The sequence below is a fragment of the Xylocopa sonorina genome, chromosome 1, assembly GCF_050948175.1.
Source record: "Xylocopa sonorina isolate GNS202 chromosome 1, iyXylSono1_principal, whole genome shotgun sequence".
Taxonomy (NCBI): Eukaryota; Metazoa; Arthropoda; class Insecta; order Hymenoptera; family Apidae; genus Xylocopa; species Xylocopa sonorina.
Genome location: NC_135193.1, coordinates 18,850,449 through 18,874,733, shown reverse-complemented (window position 1 = coordinate 18,874,733; position 24,285 = coordinate 18,850,449). Strand labels below are relative to the sequence as shown.

General features: G+C 49.4%; 3 protein-coding genes across 10 annotated transcripts; 1 reads left to right on the top strand and 2 right to left on the bottom strand.

The window, feature by feature from the left end:
* Nucleotides 1-2,100: 2,100 nt before the first annotated feature.
* On the bottom strand, nucleotides 2,101-5,696 carry LOC143432599 (cationic amino acid transporter 4). 2 transcript variants are annotated; one of them, XM_076909346.1, is made up of 9 exons: nucleotides 5,563-5,696; nucleotides 5,166-5,315; nucleotides 4,679-4,927; nucleotides 4,266-4,601; nucleotides 3,947-4,193; nucleotides 3,475-3,874; nucleotides 3,171-3,399; nucleotides 2,932-3,093; nucleotides 2,101-2,849 (listed from the first exon to the last, which is right to left on the bottom strand). In XM_076909346.1, the coding sequence occupies exons 2-9, from the start codon at nucleotides 5,305-5,307 to the stop codon at nucleotides 2,668-2,670; spliced, it is 1,947 nt and encodes a 648-aa protein (XP_076765461.1). In that variant the 5' UTR covers nucleotides 5,308-5,315; nucleotides 5,563-5,696; the 3' UTR covers nucleotides 2,101-2,667. The 2 variants fall into 2 exon arrangements, with proteins under 2 accessions (XP_076765461.1, XP_076765460.1); XM_076909345.1 differs by lacking the exon at nucleotides 5,563-5,696 and having other exon boundaries at nucleotides 5,166-5,334.
* A 570-nt stretch (nucleotides 5,697-6,266) lies between these two features.
* On the top strand, nucleotides 6,267-10,095 carry LOC143432593 (ATP-dependent RNA helicase DDX42). Of its 6 annotated transcripts, none has more exons than XM_076909320.1 (10): nucleotides 6,267-6,510; nucleotides 6,934-7,162; nucleotides 7,246-7,518; nucleotides 7,584-8,124; nucleotides 8,208-8,436; nucleotides 8,569-8,843; nucleotides 8,935-9,085; nucleotides 9,180-9,514; nucleotides 9,589-9,717; nucleotides 9,782-10,095. In XM_076909320.1, exons 2-10 carry the CDS (start codon nucleotides 6,948-6,950, stop codon nucleotides 9,974-9,976), a joined length of 2,343 nt encoding a protein of 780 aa, XP_076765435.1. In that variant the 5' UTR covers nucleotides 6,267-6,510; nucleotides 6,934-6,947; the 3' UTR covers nucleotides 9,977-10,095. The 6 variants fall into 6 exon arrangements, with proteins under 6 accessions (XP_076765435.1, XP_076765436.1, XP_076765437.1 ...); XM_076909321.1 differs by having other exon boundaries at nucleotides 6,931-7,162; XM_076909322.1 differs by having other exon boundaries at nucleotides 6,277-6,399; nucleotides 6,931-7,162.
* Nucleotides 10,096-10,194: 99 nt separating this feature from the next.
* On the bottom strand, nucleotides 10,195-23,388 carry LOC143432585 (uncharacterized). Of its 2 annotated transcripts, XM_076909303.1 has the most exons (8): nucleotides 23,312-23,388; nucleotides 22,801-23,223; nucleotides 20,430-20,642; nucleotides 20,226-20,364; nucleotides 15,489-15,615; nucleotides 14,068-14,116; nucleotides 13,793-13,972; nucleotides 10,195-13,708 (listed from the first exon to the last, which is right to left on the bottom strand). In XM_076909303.1, exons 2-8 carry the CDS (start codon nucleotides 23,094-23,096, stop codon nucleotides 11,068-11,070), a joined length of 3,645 nt encoding a protein of 1,214 aa, XP_076765418.1. In that variant the 5' UTR covers nucleotides 23,097-23,223; nucleotides 23,312-23,388; the 3' UTR covers nucleotides 10,195-11,067. The 2 variants fall into 2 exon arrangements, with proteins under 2 accessions (XP_076765418.1, XP_076765419.1); XM_076909304.1 differs by lacking the exons at nucleotides 20,226-20,364; nucleotides 20,430-20,642.
* Nucleotides 23,389-24,285: the final 897 nt, after the last annotated feature.

Here is a 24,285-nt window from a genome sequence, read left to right as displayed (position 1 = left end):
GATCTTCTTTCAAATTGGTTGCTTTTTTCTTTGACTGTTTTGATCTCGTATGCATTGTTTCGTGATTCGTAATTAATGTATCCTCGGTTGCAGATGTTGTAGATAACTGAAGCGCGAGTCGTTCTTCCTACGATTTGCATTTTTGCATTAATTTTTGCTTGTATTATTAAGGAAGGAACGCACCCAAGCTTTTACTTTTTCTTGAAAAAAATGATTCAAGAAAGAAAAGAAAGTATTTACGGCTTCAGTAGATTCAGCAACCAGGGTGGAATCTGGACGAGGGCCGCCGAAGGAATAATGTTGAACGTCACGATTTTCGATACTCCCAGCACAAACGAAACTGATTATCGTTAAGATCAGAACTAATTTGAACATTTTGCGTACGATCGGTTGCGTTGACTTCCCAATTCTTACTATAGCTCTTAAGTGTAAGAGTTCCGCCCTTTATATGGACCGCTATTATCGTGATTGCTCGTAAATCATGGTCATATTGTGCGTTGCTAATGATTCTTACTACGGCGGTGGTTTAATCAACCAGCGATACGTCAAAATTTCCGAGTGCTTTACGATCGAATTTCCAGAAAATGTTGTGAAAAATGTGTCGCACAAAAGATAAACGTTCACTTCGTACGCGAACCATTCGAAATAATTTCTACTTCGGTAGAAGTCACACATAATCCGGAGCGTCATAAATTGTCGTCAGAAGAATAATGATTTTTCGATGACAAATATTTTATATTAGTAGATATACAGTACAGAACACTGATAATAATTTTTCGGTATCTTTTTTTGTTTTATACATAATTATATGTACTCGGTAATCACGTACAGCGAATTGTCACTATTAACTATATTTTAAACCCACGTACATTTTCATAATGTCGTTTTTATGATCGTTGGCTGTGTACATATTCATGGAACAATTAAAATTAGTCTGCTGTACAGTACGCTTCTTAACGCTTACACGTCCATTGCAATTGCATTTGCAATTGTGTGCTATAGTAACCTTCGTCTCGAAGAAAATTTGCATCACTTTAAGCGTAACATATTCAGCAATATTCCAATTCAATCCTCTCGTTTGCGCGTTTTCTATTCCAAAGGTGGATCACTTTAGACGGACTATCGGGAGATCTTGCACATTTCTCGACGCAGCGAGAAATGCTACAAATATGTATATATGTACATATATGCTATGTAGTACTTCTATAATACTATGATTCTATTATAACATCTCACTTACTGTGTATCTTTTATATGAAACATTTCTATGCATCTGAAAAGAACGTGAGTTATTCGTCCGAAGCGACTTTTCATCTACATACATAGATATACATATAATAACATCTATGGCACTATGCAAGTACGTAGTTATACTTTCTTATGTAACATCGATTGATTATCTGTATAGTAAATTGATCCTTGTTGGACCTACTCAGCGGAGGACTGTCAAAACAAACTATTTAACAAAAGAATGCAAAAGTCTTAATTCAAGATACTGCGTGATACATTTCATTCGTTTATTGAATATTTCGAAGTAAGAGATCTTAAATAAAGTGGTGGATTAGGAACGGTCAGTCCCAGAGGGTTTTCGTATATTCTGAACGAATGGAAGAAAATTAGGTTGAACCAGAATTCTATGATTAGACAGGCTACATTATATACAAGGAAATCGTTTCAGTATTAAAAGGAGATTTAATCGAATGACAAAGTTATAATTAAGCATCGCGGGCAACCCACGTGCTTGGCAAATTCTTGTATAGATAAATCTTAAACTTAATGCCCGCCATACGATAGGCGAATCTATTGTCATGCTTTTAGATTCGTATATCTTACTGTATAATTAGTCTATCCGTTCCCAAGGCACCATGTTTCGATCCTTGCAGCAGAACGCTGAAATTCGTCAAACCGCACAATTGTTCCGCATGCCTTTTTAAAATTACATACATATATATATTCCACCCTTTTACACGTTTATTTTTGATTGCAACACCAAGTTCATAGACATTCTAAATTTTCTACAAATTTTGCAGACCGGACGATCGTTTCAATAAAATCAGATTACTAAGAATGCGATACTTTCGCGCCTACAGTCGTATCGTTGGATAAATTTTGTTTCTCTCCTTCGCCTATATAAATGCACAACTGAATGTTTCAATAATTAATAATCAATACACATACGTACGCATACACGATTCAGTTTTTTTGTACGTATATCGAGAATTAGTGTAAATCTATAAAATATACAAAATCTGTACACACACACCATAGATTTGTGCGTAATAAAGTATAAAGGTAACTGAGCTATCACTACAACTAAACTCTGATGTACGTGAAACATATGTAGCACGATGATTTATCGAAAATTAATTAAGATAAATTACTAATGAAAACACAGTCTTGTCTATTGTGGAATCCCTTCGATCATCGGCCAACAAATAGCCTCGAGAGGGATGCAACGCGTCCTAGCATTTTACGTAACATTGTTATATACAAAGATCCAACTACACTTAGACTTTTAGTTCAGCTCGACGTGTACGCAGGAGACCAATGGTCAAATTCCGTAACCTTTCCCATTTTCTACATACTACACTTAATTTACTTACATTCAGCTGACCGATCGGCGTACTTTTTCTTTTTTTATACAATTGCATCGAACTCTACTCTTCTCTACTGCACGAATTCCTTTTCGTTCAAGATCGGGACTTTATCGGCTTTCTGATTCACGCGTAGCGTGGCACCCCATTTCGCGCCACGACCAGCCTCCGACGTGGCCATTAGGATCGAATACGAATTCGGAGTTGCGGCTTCTTTGCTGTAGTGAATTCCATACAAAAAGTATATCAACATTCCTGCAACAAACGTGGGCAAGAAATTATCGGTGATCGTACGACCTGTTTCACAGCGTAACATAGATCGAACGCGTTCACCTACCGACTATCATCCATACGAGGAATCGTAACCATGTCAAGAGAGACAAGTGAAACATTAGCCCTATATTGAACAAGATACTCAGAGCTGGGACCAGAGGTACCATGGGCACGCGGAATTTACCATTCGCTGGAGTTTGTTGGTGAGCAGCGATTACGAACAGACCTACGCGGCCAAGTATCGTCGATTAATTCAAGAACGATCGTCGTCTGTCCAACGAAACAGTATCGAGCGGGACTTACTTGCGATCAACAGTAGAACAACGTTTACCAAGACGAAGTAGTCCCACCAGGCTGGTACAAAGTATGTCTGGGATGTCAGTATCAACAAAAGACACAGGGAGATGCAACCTACTGTGTAAATCATTACGGAACCAGTCACCGCGTCCCCAGGTTTGCAGTTGCCCACGAAACTAGCCAACCATATGTATCGTGGTTTCAGTTTACCAGTGCCCTCGCTCAGATCTAAAAGCTGCGCGAAAAGGAAGCAGAAGTTATCAATGTTATTGCCTTATCTTTTCTTCTTTCTAAATACGAATGGAGTTACTTCAGATTCGGCGGACGTGACGCTGTTGCAATCGCTGTTGGAATCGGCACCCTCGGTGGGAGGCGACGTTAAGCTGCTCGGTGTGCCAGCGTTCGATGGCATCGGTGTATTCTTTTCAGGGCGATACCTTAAAATGATCACGCTCGCTGAAACGATGGTGTAGGCTAGGAAAGTACCGATCGACATGAATTCAACCAGATGCTGGAGATCGAAGAGCAAGGCGATTAAGGCACTGACGGAGCCGCTGATGGCCAAGTTGAGGACCGGTACTTGGGTGCGTTCGCTGATGTGGCCCAGGAAGTTAAAGAGCAGACCATCGTTCGCCATGGCGTACATTGTTCGCGGTAACGAGAACAGGGATCCGAAGAGGGTTGTCGTCATACCGCACAAAGCTCCAACGCTAACGCGCGAGAACAGATATTTCGATAAGTACGCGTATAATCGTTTTCAAGTTAAGCGAGGATCGTCTTACCTTATCACGTATTTGGCCCACGACACTCCTCGCGCTGAGAATGCCTCTGGAAGAGCTGCCGTGGGATTGATACTCCAATGCGGTACGACCAAAGTCAGAGCAGCGCTGACCATCACGTACCCGATGGTAACAATTGCCATCGAGTATAACGTTGCTCGTGGTATGCTGTACGCGGGATCGCGGGCCTCTTCGCCAGACGTTGCGATGGAATCGAACCCGACGTAAGCGTAGAAGCACGTTGCGGCTCCTATTCAAAGATAGTAATTATCACTACGAATAGATACGCAATCGAATCGTGTACGCATCTCGCAAATAGTACCTGCCAGTACGCCGCTGAAATGATAAGGTAAGAATCCTCCGTTCTCGTAGCTCCAATTAGAGAATTTTGCGTAAGCGATACCCAGTCCTATCACCAATCCCATCACGCCTAAATTAACGATGGTGAGCAAAGAGTTGACTGTTGCCGAACACTTGACGCCCAATGCCAACAGCATCGCGTAAGCCAGACATAACGCGGCGGCTAAAAAGTCTGGAATGTTTCCAAGAGGCTCCACCATGGTGTAGCCATGCATCATGTGACGGGTATAATTGCTGATTGATCCTCCTGCCAAAGAATCGACGTATCCGCTCCAGGCTCTAGCTACTGATGCCGCACCTACGATCAAGTATAAAAGATTGATTAACGAAACTTGACGAGACGAAAGAGCCGTGGTCCACTGTATAGAACGTTACCGATCATGTGCTCCAGTATAATGTTCCATCCGATGACAAAGGCCCATAATTCACCGACCGATATGTAGGTGTAAACGTAAGCGCTTCCAGCCTTTGGGATTCGTGCACCGAATTCCGCGTAACAGAGCGCTGCTAATAAAGATGCCACACCGGCGAGGAGGAAGCTTAAAATTACACCTGGACCGGCCGTGTTGTGAGCTACTGTCCCTGTTAACACGTAGATGCCGGCGCCGACCATATGACCTACGCCTGAAGGGTGAACGAATGATCGTAAGCATGTACAAAGATCGTAAATTAGCGGGCTAATTTTACGTTTCACCAATATCGGACGTAAAAACCGCCTCGCGGTCCGGAATGTTATTTTGCGCGCAATGCAATTAACATTTTTCCGGCTCGGGAACTGCTTTATCGTTGCTCGTGAACGCGATACCGCGAGCGGCGGTCGTGTACGTCCTTACGACGAAAATAGCACGGTTAACATACGTACCGAGCAGCGTAATATCGAACGTGGAAAGGCATCTTTTCATTCGTGTCTCGAGTAAATCGCCTTGAAGCTTTTTCGTGCGGTTCATTTTGGTACACAAGCCGGACATAACGTGCCCGAGGATCATCCGGCGGACCGACGGCATCTTGGCTACTTTAAAACGCATTTATTGTTAAAACCTGTTGAGGCGAACGGTGGCACGATCGTTCTTTATGCACGCAAATAATGTGTTTTGCCAAAGTAATCGTCCTTATGTCTAGAGCATTATACGAACCAAAGGCCACACTTCTGGACCGTGTACCGACAAAGAACGGACGCCTGAGAGCGAACGTTTGTTTGGTAAACGCGTCGCTGTTGCTTTAAATCAGAGAGATTTTGGAAATGAAAGTTCTCTACTTACGTGCGACTGATCACGTCCGTGTTCGCAATTGCTCGACACTTGTCTGATTGTGGCAGGATCTGAACTGCAACGAAGGAGATCACGACGGACGCTGAAATCTACGAAGGAGTCGCATGGCGCCTCCTTTAATACGCAGGCTCGTATATTCGATCGATCCAGCTGTGATAGAAAACTATTTATGTCACTCAACCGCAAGAGTATGAATGAAGATTCTATTACTCGGCATCGCGGGGACATTAAGCACGATTTAAATAATCGTGTTCTATCGTATCCCTGTGTTAACATCTCTAATCAACATTCGGGAACCTGATTTTCTTTTGCTCCTATTTCCTAACTCTAATTTATACGCGAGTCATTCTGAATTTAGCTCCATGAAGCGACCATGATTATCGATAGTTTACAGGGTAATCACGGGATAAATTTGATTTCTCTAACGAAGTGTAATTGCGATTTATTATTGCGCAATATTGCCCAACTAAAATGGTGAATGGGGATGAGATAGGGATGAAGAAAGCGGCATTTGTTATAAGTATTTTCTTTTCAGATTCAGACGATACTTTCTTTCCGTAAATTAGTTAGGATAATATAATGGATATTTTTTGTTCACTTTATAATATTTTCAAGCTATAAAAGGTGAATAATGTCTATGATTAGTTTTTTGGAAGACAATGCCAGCCAGGAACCGTAATTTGGAATAGCGATTACGGAGGATGGAACCTCCACTTGGAGGCAGCACCGTCTAAGTTGTTGCAGTTACTTTACCGTTCGATATTGAAGTACAGTCGAAGTCGCACTTTGTTAAATGTGAAATAACGTCTTGAAGGATATTTGTGTAAGGTAGATCCGCCTCACGTAATGGTCTTAAAATATCGACCAAGTAGTGAAACAGTGTTTGTGGGGAAACGAGACGTGCCTCAACGTTATACCTTAAATTAGTTGGTTGCAAAGGTGTTCTAACCTCTTTCTTTGCATTGAAATGAAAACAATAAATATGCATTGTTGTAAAGCATTTCTTATTATCCCTAAAACTATATTGCCTGAATATTAACTGACGTATTCTCTTGATTTTGGTACATGCATGATTTGCCTCTACAATAGACATAAATTAGAAATAATAAGCTTCGTAGATAGCATTCTGTCATATGCACTTATCAAATCTTGATCCAAAGGTTCATTAACAATATATTTTCTGAACGGTTGTTGCTCTAATAGTAGAAAATAAACTGCTCCTTTGTCTAGAAAGAGAAACGCATCAAAATTGTAACTGTATCCAAAAGTGATACGACTAATAGCATCTGCATGACTGTTTTCTAGTAAAAATAGAATTAGGATACGTGACAAGAAATCATTAATATAATAACATTTTAGCAGATAACAAATTAGACATGAGTTATCACAGAGGAGGTGGAAATAAGCCAAAAGGCTTTGGGTTCGCCGGCTTCCAAATGACCGGCACAAAGAGGAGTGGTTCTAACATACCACCACCTCCGCCAAATTCTACTCTAAGCAAACAGGGCTATCATACCATGAATTCTATTACCGAAAATGCTTTATCCGCATGCTGGGGAATGCCAAAGAAACGTAGCAAAACCGAAGAAGAGTGAGTATACGCCTTAGGAAAGTAAGAGAGCATGTTCGAATGAGAAAGAAAACCGAAACGCAAAGCTAATCGCGTCATGTTAGATACTTTGAGGACGACGACGATCCTCCACCATTCTCGTTGGAGTACATACCGGCGCCTGGTTCTCCCACTTACGAATGGATGAAGAAATCGACGCCAAAACAAGACAGCGACAGCGAAGAGGATCCTCTGGATGCATTTATGGCCGGTATAGATGCGGAAGTGAAGAAGAATAATTACGAGGCTCAGCTTGCGGAAGACGATCGGAAAGAGGAAAAGTCTAAAGGGTTCAGAGCGGACATCGATGGCGAAGACGACGAGGAGAGTTACTACAGGTAAGGAGAGATCTTGTAACAGGATAGAGCAGGGGAAAAAAATATCGAACTGTTCCTCCGCTAAGGTACATGGAAGAAAATCCAACTGCGGGTCTGCTGCAAGAGGAATCGGATCAAGAGATCGAGTACGACGAAGACGGCAATCCTATCGCGCCACCGAAAAAGAAAGAGATCGATCCTCTGCCCCCTATCGATCACAGCGAGATACAGTACGAACCGTTCGAGAAAAACTTTTACAATGTTCACGACGAAATTGCTAGTCTAAGTAAACAGCAAGTTGACGATTTGAGGAAAACTTTGGGGATAAAGGTGTCTGGTCCTTGTCCCCCGAATCCGGTCACGAGTTTCGGCCATTTTGGTTTCGATGACGCGTTGATAAAAGCTATTAGAAAAAACGAGTACACCCAACCTACTCCCATTCAAGCTCAAGCCGTTCCAGCGGCGTTAAGCGGTAGGGATATAATAGGTATCGCAAAGACCGGTAGCGGTAAAACAGCGGCCTTCATATGGCCCATGTTGGTCCACATTATGGACCAAAAAGAATTAAAGACTGGCGACGGACCTATCGGTTTGATACTTGCCCCTACAAGAGAGCTGTCTCAACAGGTAGTTGAAGCGCTAACATAGTTTAACGGATTACGCTTGCAATGGGATTAGTTGTAGATGGAATTGTTCGTATTTATTCGCAGATTTATCAAGAAGCGAGAAAGTTTGGGAAAGTGTACAACATTCAAGTGTGCTGTTGCTACGGTGGTGGCAGCAAATGGGAACAGAGTAAAGCGTTGGAAGGGGGAGCGGAAATAGTGGTCGCAACGCCGGGTAGAATGATAGATTTAGTTAAAATGAAGGCGACAAACTTATCGAGAGTAACGTTTCTGGTGTTGGACGAAGCCGACAGGATGTTCGACATGGGTTTCGGTAAGCGTACCGTTGCTACGCAGTTTAATAATAGTGATCTTTATCGATTGCACGTAGCTGCTGGAGAACTTTGAATCTTCAGTTATTAATAACATTCTGTAACTCTCTTGTTACCGCTCTATTTGATTTCAGAGCCACAAGTGCGTTCTATATGCAACCACGTAAGGCCAGACAGGCAAACGTTGTTGTTCAGCGCAACTTTCAAAAAGAGGGTAGAGAAGCTTGCCAGGGACGTTTTAACGGACCCGGTCAGGATAGTACAAGGGGACGTCGGTGAAGCGAACGCTGACGTCACTCAGCACGTGGTGGTGTTCAATAACAATCCAACCGGCAAATGGACGTGGTTGTTGCAAAACCTGGTTGAATTTTTGAGCGCTGGTAGTCTGTTGATTTTCGTAACCAAAAAGGTCAGTAATCGCGTTCCTGTCCACCGTTCACGAGACATATGTACGGTGTAACGAGTAAATTCTTTCTACAACTCTTTCTTTTCTACCGTAGCTCAATGCGGAAGAGCTCGCGAACAATCTTAAGTTGAAAGAGTTCGATGTTTTGCTCTTACACGGTGATATGGATCAGATCGAAAGAAACAAAGTAATAACTTCTTTTAAAAAGAAGGAAGTCAGTACTTTGGTTGCTACTGACGTTGCTGGTAATTATAGATATTCTGTTGCTACGAGCTGGCTCGTAGGCCTGCGTTACGTTGCGCGGCAGTCTTCTTAAAATCGTTCTTAAATCCCCTATAGCCCGAGGTTTGGACATTCCACATATCAGAACGGTTCTTAATTACGATGTCGCCCGCGATATCGATACCCATACACACAGGATAGGTAGAACAGGTCGAGCGGGTGAAAAGGGTACAGCGTATACCCTTGTGACGGAGAAAGACAAAGAATTCGCCGGCCATCTAGTCCGAAATTTGGAGGGCGCGAATCAAGAGGTACCAAAGAGTCTGATGGACTTGGCGATGCAGAGCGCTTGGTTCCGGAAGTCGAGGTTCAAAGGCGGGAAGGGAAAGAGTTTGAACGTCGGAGGTGCTGGACTTGGTTTCAGAGGTAGACCTGACGCTTCCTCGACTTCGGTATTTATTTGTCTACACTTTTTACAGCTTCGATATTATCGGCGTTTTGAATTTGCTCCCATTATCTCGTTTAGAGTGGAGGTTCATCGTCGCAGAGTTCAAAGGACATAAGCGAAGTTGTTAAAAAATTAGAAAGACACGGACCGGGTAGCGATCGGCTGTCTGCCATGAAGGCCGCGTTCCGTAGCCAGTACAATTCCCAGGTAAGCATCGAAATGGTAAACGGTGAAATTTCAAGCTACGAACGCGGCGCGATTATGATTTCAGTTTCGAGCATCCTCGGATCATACGTGGGAACAAACTATCACGCGCCCTTCGGTAATAATGCCCCCACCGCCGCCGGTTGCTCCGAAACCAAATACCGAGCAACCAAAGGTACAGGTACAGGCACAAGTACAGGATAGCCAACCCTCGAATGCCGGAGGAGAAAGGAAGAGGGTGAGAAAGAGTAGATGGGAATAGTGGAATGACCGAGAACCCGCAATTATTTTGTGTATACTAATATTATTATCGCTGATAATACGCGAGCCAGCTACGATGCCGAATTGTTTTATATTATAATAAAATTTAATTTTACCAAACCTGTGCACACCCCCTTGGCTGCAATTTTCTCCTCGTCGATTACCTGCGCGAATGTTCACCGGGTTTCGTTGCCTTTCAAAATCGATAACGCTTACCACTCAGCGGTGAAGAGTCTTTATTCGGATATCCTCGATACAAAACTGAATGAATCGTTTAAAATCTAAATCAAGTATAACTGCTAGAGTACTACGATTTAATCGAGTTACAATTTTCGGCGCACCAAATTGGACAGTCATCGTTACTAGTTGAACTAGAGCTCCCTAAACGATAGGTCAAAGAGAGTTAGTAGAGGCAAAGTTGTATCGTAGAAAGATAATCTCGCGAGTGAGCAATAGTTTTCAAACGCAAGACGCATTGCGTTCTTTGTAAGAGTTAAGCGATTCGTGAGTTAAGCACTTGGCTTTCAGTTACCTACACAATTCCGGTTTGATTTGAATTTCTAATCGACGCCACTCTCGTAGAGTAAGTTCGTATCCCGTTATTCGTTGATTACCATTTTTTGGCTGATATAGCTGCTCCCTTCTCTTATATAGTAGCCAGCCGCGTGTTTCGCCGATACTACGCACTTCGTGCGAAAAAAGTAGCTCTCGAAGATCGCTCGATATGGAGATTAAGTCAAGGCTAAAGGCTGACGATCAATCACGTACAATCGCCTTGTTTGACCACGCGAGGTGGGATGTTAATGACAGGTTACCGTTTGTCGTTCGACAATTTGATGACACACGCATGCGGATTATTTGTCCGTCGGTTTGGTCCAGCCTGAAGATGACTATCGCGCGATTCCAGTCATCTAGATTCGCGAGCGTTCGTCGGAAGCGAGGTCGTGGAGTCGATCGTTTCCTTCCCGGCCGGTCGGTGGATTAGCGAAATGAAAATTTTAGTCGTTTGATTTAGGCTTTTCCGGCCTGAGTCACCGTGATTCGGGAAGGCCGAGTTCTAGATTCAAAACCTTGTGGAAGGGAGGTCTATTTTTACGGATCCGTGTAGCGAGTCATAGCGGGGCTGCTTTTCCGTCTGGTCTTCTCGTTCTGTTGTATTCCATTCAGCTGACTGACAGGCTTTTTGTTCGCGTCGTTGTTCTTGCTAAACTTCTCCATCGCTCTGCTGTACGAGCCTGTGCAAACTCTGCCCCAAAGTCTCTTGTCCTCTGGACATTGCTTGCCTCTTCCTTCACTCGAAGTTCTCTGAATTTCGTTTCTCCGTCGAACTCTACCAGGATCTTCTTTTTCCAGGGACACGTTCGAATCGGATGTACTGTTCTGAACGTCTTCCCAGGGCACGTGCGAGTCCGAATGAACGCTAGAGGGTGTAGGACAGCTGCTCTCGCTGGACAACGATGGAGATCTCACGAAGGAAGATGGCACGACCAATTTGACTTTGTGATCCTCCTCCTTGGTGGTCAGCGTCGAAGGAGGCTCGTTTCGGATTCGACCGCTCGATCGGCAGTCTTCTTCGTTCTTGTCGTGACTGTCATGCGTCATGTTGTCATTTAACATTATTTTAGCGATAGACGTCCTTTTCCTCAAATTTTCCATGTTCTCTTTCGGAGTATTCTGAAAACTGTCTACCCTCTGCAAAATGTCCTTCAAATTTACGTTCACGCTGTCCGTAGTGTACGTAGGCTTCGATCGATCTGCCTTTTGGACTTTTGAGTTTACTTTGCCGTTCGCGTTTGTCCGTCCGGAAGTTGGTTTTTCAACGGAGTCTCGAAGATCGTCTTTGACGACGTGGCATGTGGTCACGTTGGAGTGTATGTAGTTTGGTAGTCTCTCTTTCTGACGAGTCGAAGTCCAGAGCGTGGAACGATCCGTGCTAGATGGCAATTTTTCAGCTTTCTCGTTGTCCCTGTTCACCGTCGTCTCCATTGCGTTCAACTTGGCTCCTTTCACGCATCGCTTGTACTTCTCGTCTATCGTCGTATCCACGTTGTCTTGGATCGTGTCTTCCGCGAAAATCGAGTCTCCGTTAATTTCGATCGGCGGCAGATTCGGCCATCGATCACAGGACGAATCGACCTGGTCTTTATCCTCTTCGTCCCTGGTCGTTTCACCGTTGGATATCTTTTCGTCGTTCGCGGAACCGAGAGCAACTTCGTTCTCCTCGTTCTCGTCCTCGTTACCAGAATCGTGGCCAAAGTTCGTCAATATCCCCTCGTTCTTCTCGCTCTTCTTCCTCAACTCTTCCCAATTCTTCCGCGGCTTGTAACTGGTCTTCCGCCTGACGATCTTGCTCTCGGTGATGTTGATGTCCGGTATGAACAGCCTGAGAGCCTTCGTCCCGGTGGGGAACGTGACCTCGTTCACTCTCTTCTCGGTCATGATCGCCTCCAAGCTGGTCCTCGACGCGACCTCCTGGTGTTTGTTGAAAGCGGAGACAAGCTGCGCGACCGTGTACTTTGGCTCCTCGGTTTCAGACTCGGTCGATCGATCCTCTTTGTCGTCGGATGTTCCCGAGTTATTCGAATGGCTCGAGGCGTCGGAATGTTGCCGCTGACAGGGCCGCTTGCTGGCCGTGGGATTCGTTCCCGTTTCGCGGTGCACCGCCGTTTCGTCCGAGTCCTCGGTCAACGTGTCCGACTCGATCGACTTCAGCGAGTCGAAGTTCTCCTCCGATTCGGAGGTGTGCACCCTCGACGCTTCCGGGCTGGTTTCAATCTCGTTCTTCGTTTGCGCTTGAGACGCTCGATCGTCGAGCTCGCTCCCAATCACCGATCCACTTCCATCCGTCGTCTGCGCGCTCGAACCGTCGTATTTATCCTCGCGCTCGAGGTCCTTCCTGGTCTCCACCAGACTCGAGATGTCGTCGTAGGACAGGTGATCCCCGACGTTGCACGTGGTCGCGATCGACGCGTCTATTTCAGCGCCCAACCGCTTGAAGATCGGTAGCATGTCCTCCGTTTTCGCTCGCTGATGGCTCTTCTTCCTTCGTTTCAGACACTCGAGGCTTCTGTATATATCCAGAACCCCCTGGGACTTGGACAACGATCTCAGCCCGTACAGCTTCTCGCGCGACTTGCTGATCACCGGATTTATCGTCGTCATTCGTGGCCGCAGCGAAGTCGAGGCTGGCGATGAGTTCCCGTTGAGCAGACACGCCTGCGACTGGATTCGATTCAAGCTTCGTATTCTGGAGAGGAGACCCCGGCTGAGACCGTGATTCAGGTTCGCCTGCGATCGACTCTGGGCCCGGCTCAGTAGGCCTTGAGTTTGCTCTTTGTTCAACAGGCAGCTCTGACTGACGCAGCTCAGATTCGTTCCAGAGGAGTTGAGGCTGGTGCGCGAGTCGGCCGGGCTCGGGAAGTCCTCGCTACCCTCGAGGCTGGACCGACTTCCGGTGAGACGGTGACTCAGGCACATCTCGCTTTGACTCAGCAGACAGTCCTCCAAGCTCTGATCGCGGCGGCTCGACGATTCTTGGAGGTTGCTCGAGAGGTTCGCCTGGCTGCTCGCCTGGCTCAACAGCGCCGCTCTCCTCAGGTTCTCGCGGCTGACGACACGCTCCAGAAGAAGTTCCCTCGATTTCGACAGGTATCTCCGGAGATGAGGCGACGCTTGCGTAGGCGCGCCGCGTAGCCAATCGTGACGCAGGCATTGTTTCGCGGTCAATCGTGCGCTGAAACATACGCGATTACATGGAATAATTGTTAGCCGCCGTTTTCGAGGGACGACGCGATTCTGTACGCGATTCACGGCTCACCTTGGGTCTAGCACCAAAAGTTTGCCAACGAAATCTTTCGCCTGCGCCGAGATGTCGCCAAACAGTTCCTCTGGAAAGTCTACCTCGCCCAGGGATATGTTCTGAAACGTCTCCTGATCGGTTTCACCGCCAAACGGAGAGAACCCCGTTAAAAGAACGTACGTCGTTACGCCCAAGGACCTAGAATTATAAAATTATCGCGGTGTTTCTACGAATTTTTGCTCCCTCGACTAGATACTATATGTTTTAATCTCATTTCTCCTAGTGTTACGCACCACAAATCGGCAGCCAGCGTGATCGGTTCGTAGTGAAGAATTTCGGGCGCTGAAACGAAGAAGACTCGGTTTAATATCGCGCGTGTGTCGTTGTCGGCTGAACGGCCTCGATTGCGTTTTAATTCGTGATATCATCCGGCGATGTCATTTTTATTTGCAAACGAAAATTGATTGGCCCGTGGGCGTCGGCGACGGGAGGATGATGTCTTGCTCTCTAAACTCTGAACAGCTGAATTCGCTAATCCCTGCCCTCCCCGCTCCTCCTCCCATCGTTCTCTGTTACGGCGCCGTTGGAAATAATATTAACGTCATTACGCACAGTTACGCACACCGACGCGCGTACCTACGGATCATTAGTTCTCAAGGCTCGATGAGATGCATATTGAGAATTCCTGGGGCGATTTAATTCGAGCATCGAGATACGATCGCGGCGGCCGTCCTTGTTCAATTTCAAGAAGCATCGAGCCCGATTAAGATATCCAACGGATACAAACTAGTTTTATTGTCCCGCGAGCCGATACGATCGACGACAATAATGGCGCGCATCAATTATATCGGCGTACGTATACGGGCCGCGATCGGAGGCGGCGCCTCTCGTTCGGTAAACTTCCTGCGCCGTTCCGCGGTTCTAATTGCACGGCGCAAACGTCGCGTTCAGAACGGACCGTAACAAGTGTATCGCTCCACTGTTCCCGATAGTCCCGCGATAACGATCCGCGATTAACTCCGCGACTCGACCGGCGGCGAATCGCGAACGGGCACGGGCAATTAAAAAAAATTACGATAACGATCGGTGACGTCCAGCGTGGCGAGGCGAGAGTTTCGATAAATGCGCACGAAGCGCCGGATCGAGCGGCATTCCGGGGACCGTTCTCTCAGATCTGGCGCCGATCGACGGACGTCGACGCCGCTCGCGAATACCACGAGACGGCCGCTACCAGGGGATTTAAGGCGCCGATCGCAATTACCCGTCACGTATCCGCGCGCCCCGCATCGATCTCCGGGACCAGCGTGTACGTTTATTAAAACCCGAATATGTCAATTAATATCGATTATGCTCGCGTATCCGCTCCGAGCAGGGATCGTCAATTAGCGCGCGGCAAGATATTGATTGGCGGCAATTAACCGGTAGCGGAGCGAGCAAAGTGCCGACACACCTGTCGGGTTCTGGTCCCGGTGTCGGCGAATTCGTGGCCACAAAGTAATACCCGCGATATGTCATTCCGTGTACACGAATAACCGCTGTCATTTATATTTTCCAGCAGTGCGGGATGGTTTCACCGGAAAAGGCGGCCACGCTTTGTCGGAGGCTGCGGCTCGTTCAGCGTTTCCTCGTTAGCTTCGCCCGGGTGATCGCGAGCCGAGATAAAGTCCGAGGAGACGAACAGTGAGTCGTCTCGCGGGAAATAGTCTCTGCTTACCCACGTAATCCGGTGTCCCGAGGATCTCGCGGACCTCCGTCCCTTCGAGTACCACTCTCGAGATCTCGAAGTCGCAGAGCTTCACCTCGCACTCCGGGAAGCTGCCCATCATTACCAGATTCTGCGGCTGAAACGTAAACCATCGTCTGTAATTCGATATCAATTAGCCTGCCGTTAATTGAGTCGTTAATCCAGCCTGGCCAAGGCCCGCTCGTTTTTTCCCCTTTAATTGAATTTCGATCGTAAATAACGCGTAAACGATAATATAAGGTGCGCGTATGCGTGCGTATACGGCCGGCCGGCGTGCTTTTAGCTCGCAGTCGACGAATGAAAAATGAGATCGTTAATGCTGTTTTTTTACGGCACGGATTATTGCTCGATGGGTTTCAATTATAAACGAGTTCGCGCATTGTTCGATCGATTTCCCGCGGGAACGGTGCCGTTCCACGTTTATTGACGAGACGCCTGACGTCATTCAGATCGCGGAAATTTGCATACCACCACGATACTCGTCCCGGCTAGAGGCACTTTCACCGTGCAGCGACGAAGACAACGACGACGACGACGACGACACGTGGCGCGTCACGGTGACACACCTGTTAAAACGTGAATAGTATCGGTACACGCGTTGAGCGCGCGTTCGCGATGATTCGCGATAATCGGACGGAGGGACGGGGAGGGAAGAGGGAGGAGGTTTGTTGTCCCGCTGAAAGGAATCGGTTATGCTCGTTCACGTCCAACCCGGCGGTCGCCTCGCGAATTCTCGATGATGCACGCGGCCGATAAAAAATCTCGAGGGACTTTGGTCCATGCAAATGAGGCTGTTTAAAAACAACGTCGCCGGCTAATGACGAGTTAATCGCGGCATCGGGAGTCGTTCTTTTACGCGTCACGTACAGTCGGTCCGTGGACGACATGCGCGCAGCGGGACACCTTGTACCTTTCTTCTCTGCCTGGACGATCTTTTAAAAATCCACCGCGCGTTTGGGGATGGTATCGAGCGCGCGAGCGCCCCGGTTCTCTCGCGGTGCGAGCGAGCCACGAGAAAAACGACCGTTCGTCCCTGATTCGCGCTTCCACCCGAGGGGAGCATCTCGCGATCGTTTCCATAAAACACGGCAGATGCTGTTACGATAAATTCGAGCGCGCACGCGGCTTGAATAGAATGGAATATTAAGTTTCTCGGGGAACGGGCGCGATCGAGGCTGCGATCTTTGCTGCGTAGCCGTGTTCGCCTGCGACGCGGACGCGATTTCGTTCGAACGAGAGTCGCATAAGAATGTAACCTATATTCGTGGCGAGCGTCGTCCCGCGGAGCCTAGATTTCCCAACGCAACGGCCGGTTCTTCGTGTTTCCTTATACACGTCACCCGTCGCGATTTTCCAGCCTAACAAGTCGTCGATAAGCGATCCTCGCGTTAGACCCACGCCTCTGGATCGTCGTCCGTCTCGAACCTGGGCTGAAACGCGGCGCCCGCCGAACGAGATCCCGCGCGACGCAGAGAATCTTCGCGGCGTTAAAAGTCCGGGGTCCTTGGCGAGATGCGATCGCGTGGGCGGATCTGAATATTCAAAGTTCCCCTCGGTAGTCCCCAGCGCGCGACCGGCTGATAAATAATGACAAAAGCGCGAGACGCACGATTCCAAGGGTACGATCGAGAAACGCTGGGACATCTCGCGCGGTGTTTCTAATCCTCGAACGCTCTACTCTCGTCGACGGACCTTTCTCTTTTTCTTTTAATAGGCAATCGAGGTGGACAGTTTTTCGGCGGATGTCATCGAATCCCACATCGAGTCGTGGGTCGGAATGGCTTGTAACGCGTTGCTAAATCTCCGTTCCCCATCGACCGTTCGCCTTGACGAAAAAAAAACGAGGAAAAAGTTGTTGCGTATCCACGGCGACACCGTTAATTTCGCTTTGCATTTAGCGAGAGGCTGCGTCGATCAAGTCGGATCGGTTATTATCGTGAGGCTGTTCTTTTCTAGAGCACGGCACGGTCGAAAAGAGCCGAGGCGTTCGATTAAGTTACCCCTCCCTGTCCGCGCGTTCTAGTAAATGTCGCGATCGACACCCAGAGGTGCTCCAGTTACGGCGAACAGGTTAGTCGCTGGCAGATCTATGGGTGCACGGCGAACAGAGCCAGTGATTCATCGGGTGCGAACTGGCGAGCGAACCAGAATGCGATTATTCCGTTCGCGCTGGCAACGTGGGAGCTTCTAGCCGCGGTTTCGCTCGCGAAATCGCGACGGGCCCTTTCCTTAGCCGGCTGTACTCCCCTTCCGCCCTTTCTCTCTCGCGAGTTATCAGCTGTTGCTCCACTAACGGCCGGCCAGAGACATAGGTGGTATCGAGCGTCCGACGAGATAGGAACCAGGTGTGATTCACCGACGAACTCAGGGCGTGGTCGCTTCACCGCGAGGAGCGTGGGGTCTGCTCGCGTTCCGTTGCTCCCTTTAGATCGTAGCGAGCGTACGATCGATTTTCGGTGAAAGAAACGACAAACAAAAAATGGAAAAAAAAAAGGGAAAGAACGAAAGCTCTCGTTTCGGATAGCTGGGGACGTTATTGAGTCCTCTCGGTGGGAGGACTCGAGGCAGGAACGATCGGACTGGATCGGTTTCTGGCGGACAACGTATCGCTTACGGCGAGACAATGTAATTGCATCGTTTCGGCGACGCACACACAGTCTCCTGGGCAAGGCAGCGAGCGCATCGATACGCGGCCCGCTACGTCCAAATACGGTGGTCGAGTGTTTATGGAGCGCGGGAATAATGTATCGTACGCGCGGCGGTGGCCGGGCGGTGCGCGCAACAATCCTTTCGGTTCGCAGCAGCCCGCGAACCGTGAATCGTGGATCACGAATCGGAGCGGCGCGCGCGCGAACGGACGCACCAACACGCCCGAGAAAAATTCGCGCTGGTCAAGGTTGTTCATTGCCGCGCCCGTCGTTTCTTCCATGGTGAACTATACGAGACGCTGTTTGTTTTGTCGTTCGCCATCGCCGCCTGGTACCCTTGGTCGCGAACGAATTTCGCCTGGTCGCGTGAAAAAAAAAGGGAGAAGAGAAAAAAAAAAGGAAGGAGTGGAGAAGAGAAAGAAGGAGCATCGATTTCCATGGATCCTCGAGACCGCTTTCTTTTCTAGACCGTGAGCACCATCGAAAGCGACGCGGTGGTAGGCCCGCGCGCGCCTTTTATTTCGGTATTTACGCGCGCGCGGCTTGTAATCGAATTCGGAATGGACAGCTAAATAAATAACTTGGCCGATTCGAGGGAAAAGATTCGCGCGACACGATTTATGCAGCCGATAAAAGTCGGCACGCGCTGGGTAACACACGCTCTCTCTCTCTCTCACTCTCTCTGGCTCGCTCGCACTTGGGCGGTGTACGCGGGCGTTTCGTGTTGGCGCCTTGGCCGAGGATGTTGTTCCGTGCCCGGGTAAAGGCTCGTCGACCTTTCGCGAATTTCTCGCGAGGATAACGAGAAGAAATCCTTTTATCCGTCGCGGATCGAGCCGTAGTTTATTGCTGCTTCGCTCGTCGTCCCTCTCCTCCGCCGCGCGCGCGTATAAGTATATACGTGCGTGCGTGCGTACGTACCAGCGCGCGTCCGAAACGAAACGATCCTTTCTCGCTTTGCCCGTAAAGAGAAACGGACGAGCGGCGAGAAGAGGGTGGAGGAGGAGGAGGGGGAGGAGGGAGGGAACGCGTTACGCGTACCACGAGTAGCTTGTATCGTCGGGGCATCGGAAATCTCGAGTGGAACTCTTAATTACGCCGACGCGCGTTACTTTACGAGCGTTGTACATGGCCTGGCGCGAAGATCGCCGGAGCAAAGTTCGCGCGAGACACCGCGAGACCGGTCGTTATTCCCGGTTAAGAAAGACGGTCGCCTCGACTCACGGAGGAGCTGAAAATACACGAGGGGCAGAGGAGCCTTTATTCGACGACGCGCCGCGCGTACAGAACGCTCTTCCCCTTCTCTCGTCTTCTTTTCTTCTTTTTTTTTTCTTTTTTTCTTCCACCCGGAGCAGCGCCCCGGCTAAAAGGCGTTCGCGTTTCCGCAATTACCGAAATAAAAGAGCGGCCCGTGTATCGAGGGGACGCGATAAATTGGCCGGGAACGAGCCGGGGAACAGGGAGGACGTTCAGGGCGCATCGGGCATCTCAGCCGTTCTCTTCGCTCGTGTCCGAGTTCCAGCGAGTTTTTTCGTCGCGTTCAACGCGGCGTTCTCGCCGCCCGCATCGCGGTGTATCTCCCTCACCTTTGTTCGTGGAACGGGTACGTAAAAGGCGATTCCAATTTGTTTACCGGCCCGTTTATCGTCGGAATCGCCTTGCCCCGATCGTAACGCGAGCGAATCGCAATTAACGGCGCTGCCTTAGCCGCTCGTCGCTCGCTCCCCTTCCGCTGCTCCGCTCGTGCTCCGACGATAACGCGTCGCGAAAATTCCCTTTTACGCTCGCCGGCGGCACGTCCGCCGCTGAATCGGTTTTTCTTGCCGTTCCCGGCGAACGCCGTTTTCACCGGAATCGCGTAATCGCGGCCGAATTCCATCGCGATAGTTCAGCCGCGCTTAGCTCCAACCCTGGATAGGACGCGGCGCGGGGAGGCACGGTGTTACGCGCGGGGTTTTGGCGCGTTCGCGTGACGCGACGTCGAGCGTGCTTGGTTCCGGGATCCGGATATACGAGGAACGTGACAAGTTCGCATCGACCTTTTATGGGTCGAACTTACCTTGATGTCCAAATGGGCGATATTTCTCTCGTGGAGGTAGACGAGTCCTTCTACTAGCTGCCTCACAAAGTGCACCACGTCACCTTCGAGGGGCACCAAATCACCGTCGATGAGCGTCTGCAGATCACCTCCGGGTGCGCTGCAAAGTTTAAAGTTCGATCGATCTCTCGTCGGGACGCGGCCGTGCGTCACGCGGATACTCACTATTCCATCACGAGGATTATCTCCTTGGGCGTCTCGTAGACGTCGTGCAGTCGTACGACGCGCGGCGATTGCGAGCAGAGGGACAGCAGGGCGATCTCGTGTCTCAGCTCGGCGCTGCAGTCCGCGTTGAATCGGCTCCTCGACGAGTACTTGGCGGCGTAGAGGATGCCCGTCGCTCGAGATCGGCATCGGTACACTTTCGCCCATTGTCCGCTGTGCGGAACCACGTCGATCGTTTTATATGAACGCGTTTTTCTAACTCGACGATACTACCGAGAGTAACAACCGCCGGGGGGGACTCGTTAAGGACAGCGTACAAAGAAACGAGTACGAGCAGGCTACGAAATTTCGTTGGCCGTCAACTGGAATTTTTATGATCGTCATGGAGGATTCCGAGCGTCTCCGACCGGCAAGGTCGACGCCGCGGCGCCTCGCAAGGCTACGTCTGTAACGCGTAAAATCGACGAGACGCGATCGCCTTTACGCATCTTCGCCTTCGACGTCGCGTGAACCGTCCCGGATCGGGACCTACCAGCCGTCGCGTTCCGAGACGAACGATCTTCTCGAAAGATCTCGAAGAATGGGAACGGCGCGATCGCCGCCGCGTAAATTTTCCTCAAGTACCTCTCCCCGGAAGCGGTTCGCAGCCCGTAAATTAAAGTAGACGCCCTTGCTGGACAATCGACCGGCGATCCTCCTTCCAACGCCGCGACGCGCTCGCGACGTCCTTTAATCGGCTGCCAGATAAGCGGCCGACAGTCGTAACGAGCATCTGATAGTGGGTGCAATTAACTTTAATCGCTTCCAATTTGAACGCGCCGTTGCCCGGCGAAGCGGCCTGCTCGAGCCTCGATTTTTCCAACCGCCCTTCCCCCCTCCCAGCCACCCTCGAAACTGGTGGCGTGCGCAATTTTTGCGCGCCGTTTGCCGTGGATTCAAGGCCCGTTTCTAAAAGTAATTACCAGGTGCTCTCGCGATACCGAATCGCAATCGTGCTCACTGAATCACGGTTACACGGAACAACACACCGATCGGTTCGCTGTGTACGCGAGAGGATCGTAGAAGAATTTTATTTAAACGCCGTCTTGCACGCGTGCCGATAATTCGATCGATCGGTCGATCGATCGAGCTGTCGCCGCGGTATCGACCCGTTGAAAACCCGACCTCGTCGACGTCGCTCAACCGGCGGATAATTTATGAAAATTTATTGCCGCTATACCTGGCCATTTTTATTACTCCCCCTTCGATCACGTCCCCTTCCTCCCTTCGGGAACAGCTACTGCCTCGCGTCGAGCAATTAACCTCCGATGCTCGGCTGTCGTTCGTCGGATTAACTGTCCGCTTGCCTTTCGCGTCTCGATCGTTTCGAGCGGAGTACGCGCTCGCTAACGAGACCAGGAGCGACGAAGAGCGTCGCGAATTCGAGACCGCGATACACGGGAATTGCGGGGATAAAGTAAAGCGAGCGTAACCGTCGAGGTTCGCGCGGATCCGGTATCGGTATCGGCTGGATGGATCCTGGTTCGTTAAGGATGCAAAGAGTCGCGCGAGGCAATTGCGCCCGATATCGATGCACGGCGACGGCTGTTTAAAGTCGCATTAACATGTCCAATAAACGTAGGGACGACGGTGAATGTTATAATTTTGGATCAACAATCGCGGTACGCGTCGATCGCCTCGGTGAGTAACGAGCGTCCGCGATCGTTGCGAACGGTCGGCCGGCGGAATCGACGGTCTCGTTTTTACGAGTGTCGCATCTGGACCGAGTTACACCGAGTGACTGGAATTCGTACGCGTGTAATACCTATATATTATCGCTTTCCATTCGAAGCGCGCGACAGTTCGCCTCGATTGGCCCTCGATATGCCCGGCAGTCACCCGGGGAGCTCGAGAGCGCCTTATTCAGCCGACGGTCGTTTAGAAACGTTCCCGTTCGACGTATCGTTCCATATTAAATTATTAGCGGGAAATTACACGTTCCTGGCTCGCACTATGTTACTTTCGCCGCGAGACCGCACCGTTTTGCTTGCCTATGATCAACGATAAATAATCCTGCAGCCATTTCGTGGCTCGTCTGGTCGTAGATGCTACGTAAAGATAGGCGTAACAAATGTCCCACGCGTGCAGTAACAACTACCGACTACGATATACCTACGCGAGCTGTTTGGTCGAAGGTTTGGGAATCGCTGCGAGCTCGAAGGGACGCAACTATTTGAAAAGAACTACGGTTCAGAGTAATTAACCGTGTAACTTGGGGAACTTTTCAATGAAAAATGTACGATCGAACGTCAGCGATTTGCGAAAAGCGTGACTCGAAACGTTCGACCGATAACAGCAAGGAAAGGAGTTAAGTGTGTCGAGCGCGTCTTACTTGGCGAACGGCTTCGGATCGATCTCGTAGTGTTCCGTGATGGGCCCCGTCTTCACCACTCTGGCGAGCTGGGCCTCTTGGACGAGGACCAACCCCTCCTTCACGTGTTTCTCGCTCCACTGCACTCTGCACCTTCCCCTGCACCTTTCCTCGGTCCCAGTCCTGTCGCCGCCGCGCTTTACTTTCGTGTTCGCACATTTCCCGGACACCGTTTGCAAACTGCGACGCTGTGGCCACGGCGACGTCTTCCTCGCGGACGACATCGTCGGCGACTGATGGTTCGGCTGATAGATCATGCTGCTAGCGGCCAGCTTCCCCTTGTTCCCTCGTCAATTCGTGGCCGCGCGAGGACGATCGAGCATAACGATGTGAGAAACCCTTTCGTCGATCGCCAACAGCGATTAACCCACGGGGCATCGAGAGCTGGAACGAGAAAAATAACAGATTCGTTAGAGGTAACAGAGAGAGGGGAGAGAGACGATCGATCCTCTCTCAAGCCAAGTCGACGTACCTGAGCACGATTTCCCAGTGACCGAAAAACGGCCTCCGCGCGACTCTCGCGGTACCACTTTCGATTTCACTGATAGAGCGGGTGACGGGCAACGAGGCAGGCGTCCGTTAAAAGTTCGCTCGCTGGCCGTGCGAACGATCGGATCGAATTCGCATCTCGAGGCGAAACGACAGGGGTCTGCCGTCCCTACGAGAGGATCGCGAGCTTGACGGTCGAGCGCCGCGGCTGAAACTGGCCACAAGTTCGCGAGAGACCACAAGCTTCGGGTTCGTTTCAGCTCGCTTCTCTTTTCTTTCGTGCCGCGGAGTCGCTGGACCATAGACTACCGTTCCTCCCGTTCCCTCTTCTCTTTCGAACCGTCCACGGCTTGCCCGCTCGTCTCCAGCCTCCCGCTCACTGCTCCCTCGTCCCACTCCGTTCGTTCTTTCTCGAGTGGACGCGAGAGCGGTCGTCGTTGTTCCCGCCGGTGTGTACACCGTGTCGCTGGCTACGTACCAACGTAGGTGGTACCCCACAGCCGAGCCGAGCCGAGCGTGGATCTCCTCGACTCGCACGTACGCGCGCCTTAAAATCGCGTTTGGTAAACTCGATTTCCCGTGCGTTCCTCCTTTCGAATCGCTTCCGTTTCGAGAGACGGGACGAGTGGAAGGAACAGTTTCCACGCAGGTCGTTGTATTCCCCTGCGGATGATGGACGTTCGGTTGTCCGCTCGAGAGCTCGTAGCGGCGGTAGTAAAACGTGGTATAAGCGTGCTCGTAAAAGCGTTAATATGTTAATGAACGCGTGGGGGTCTTACCTTCGAGATTTCCATGTCCGATTGTATCGCTTCTTGGAAACGAGTCGCGGTATCGAGATCGATACCAGTGGAACACCTCTCTGTTAGAACGTAGCGCGGAGCACCCTGGTTCCTCATTCTTTCTTCTTTTCTTTTTTTTTACACAATTTTCGTACACGATTTTTCAATTACACCCAAC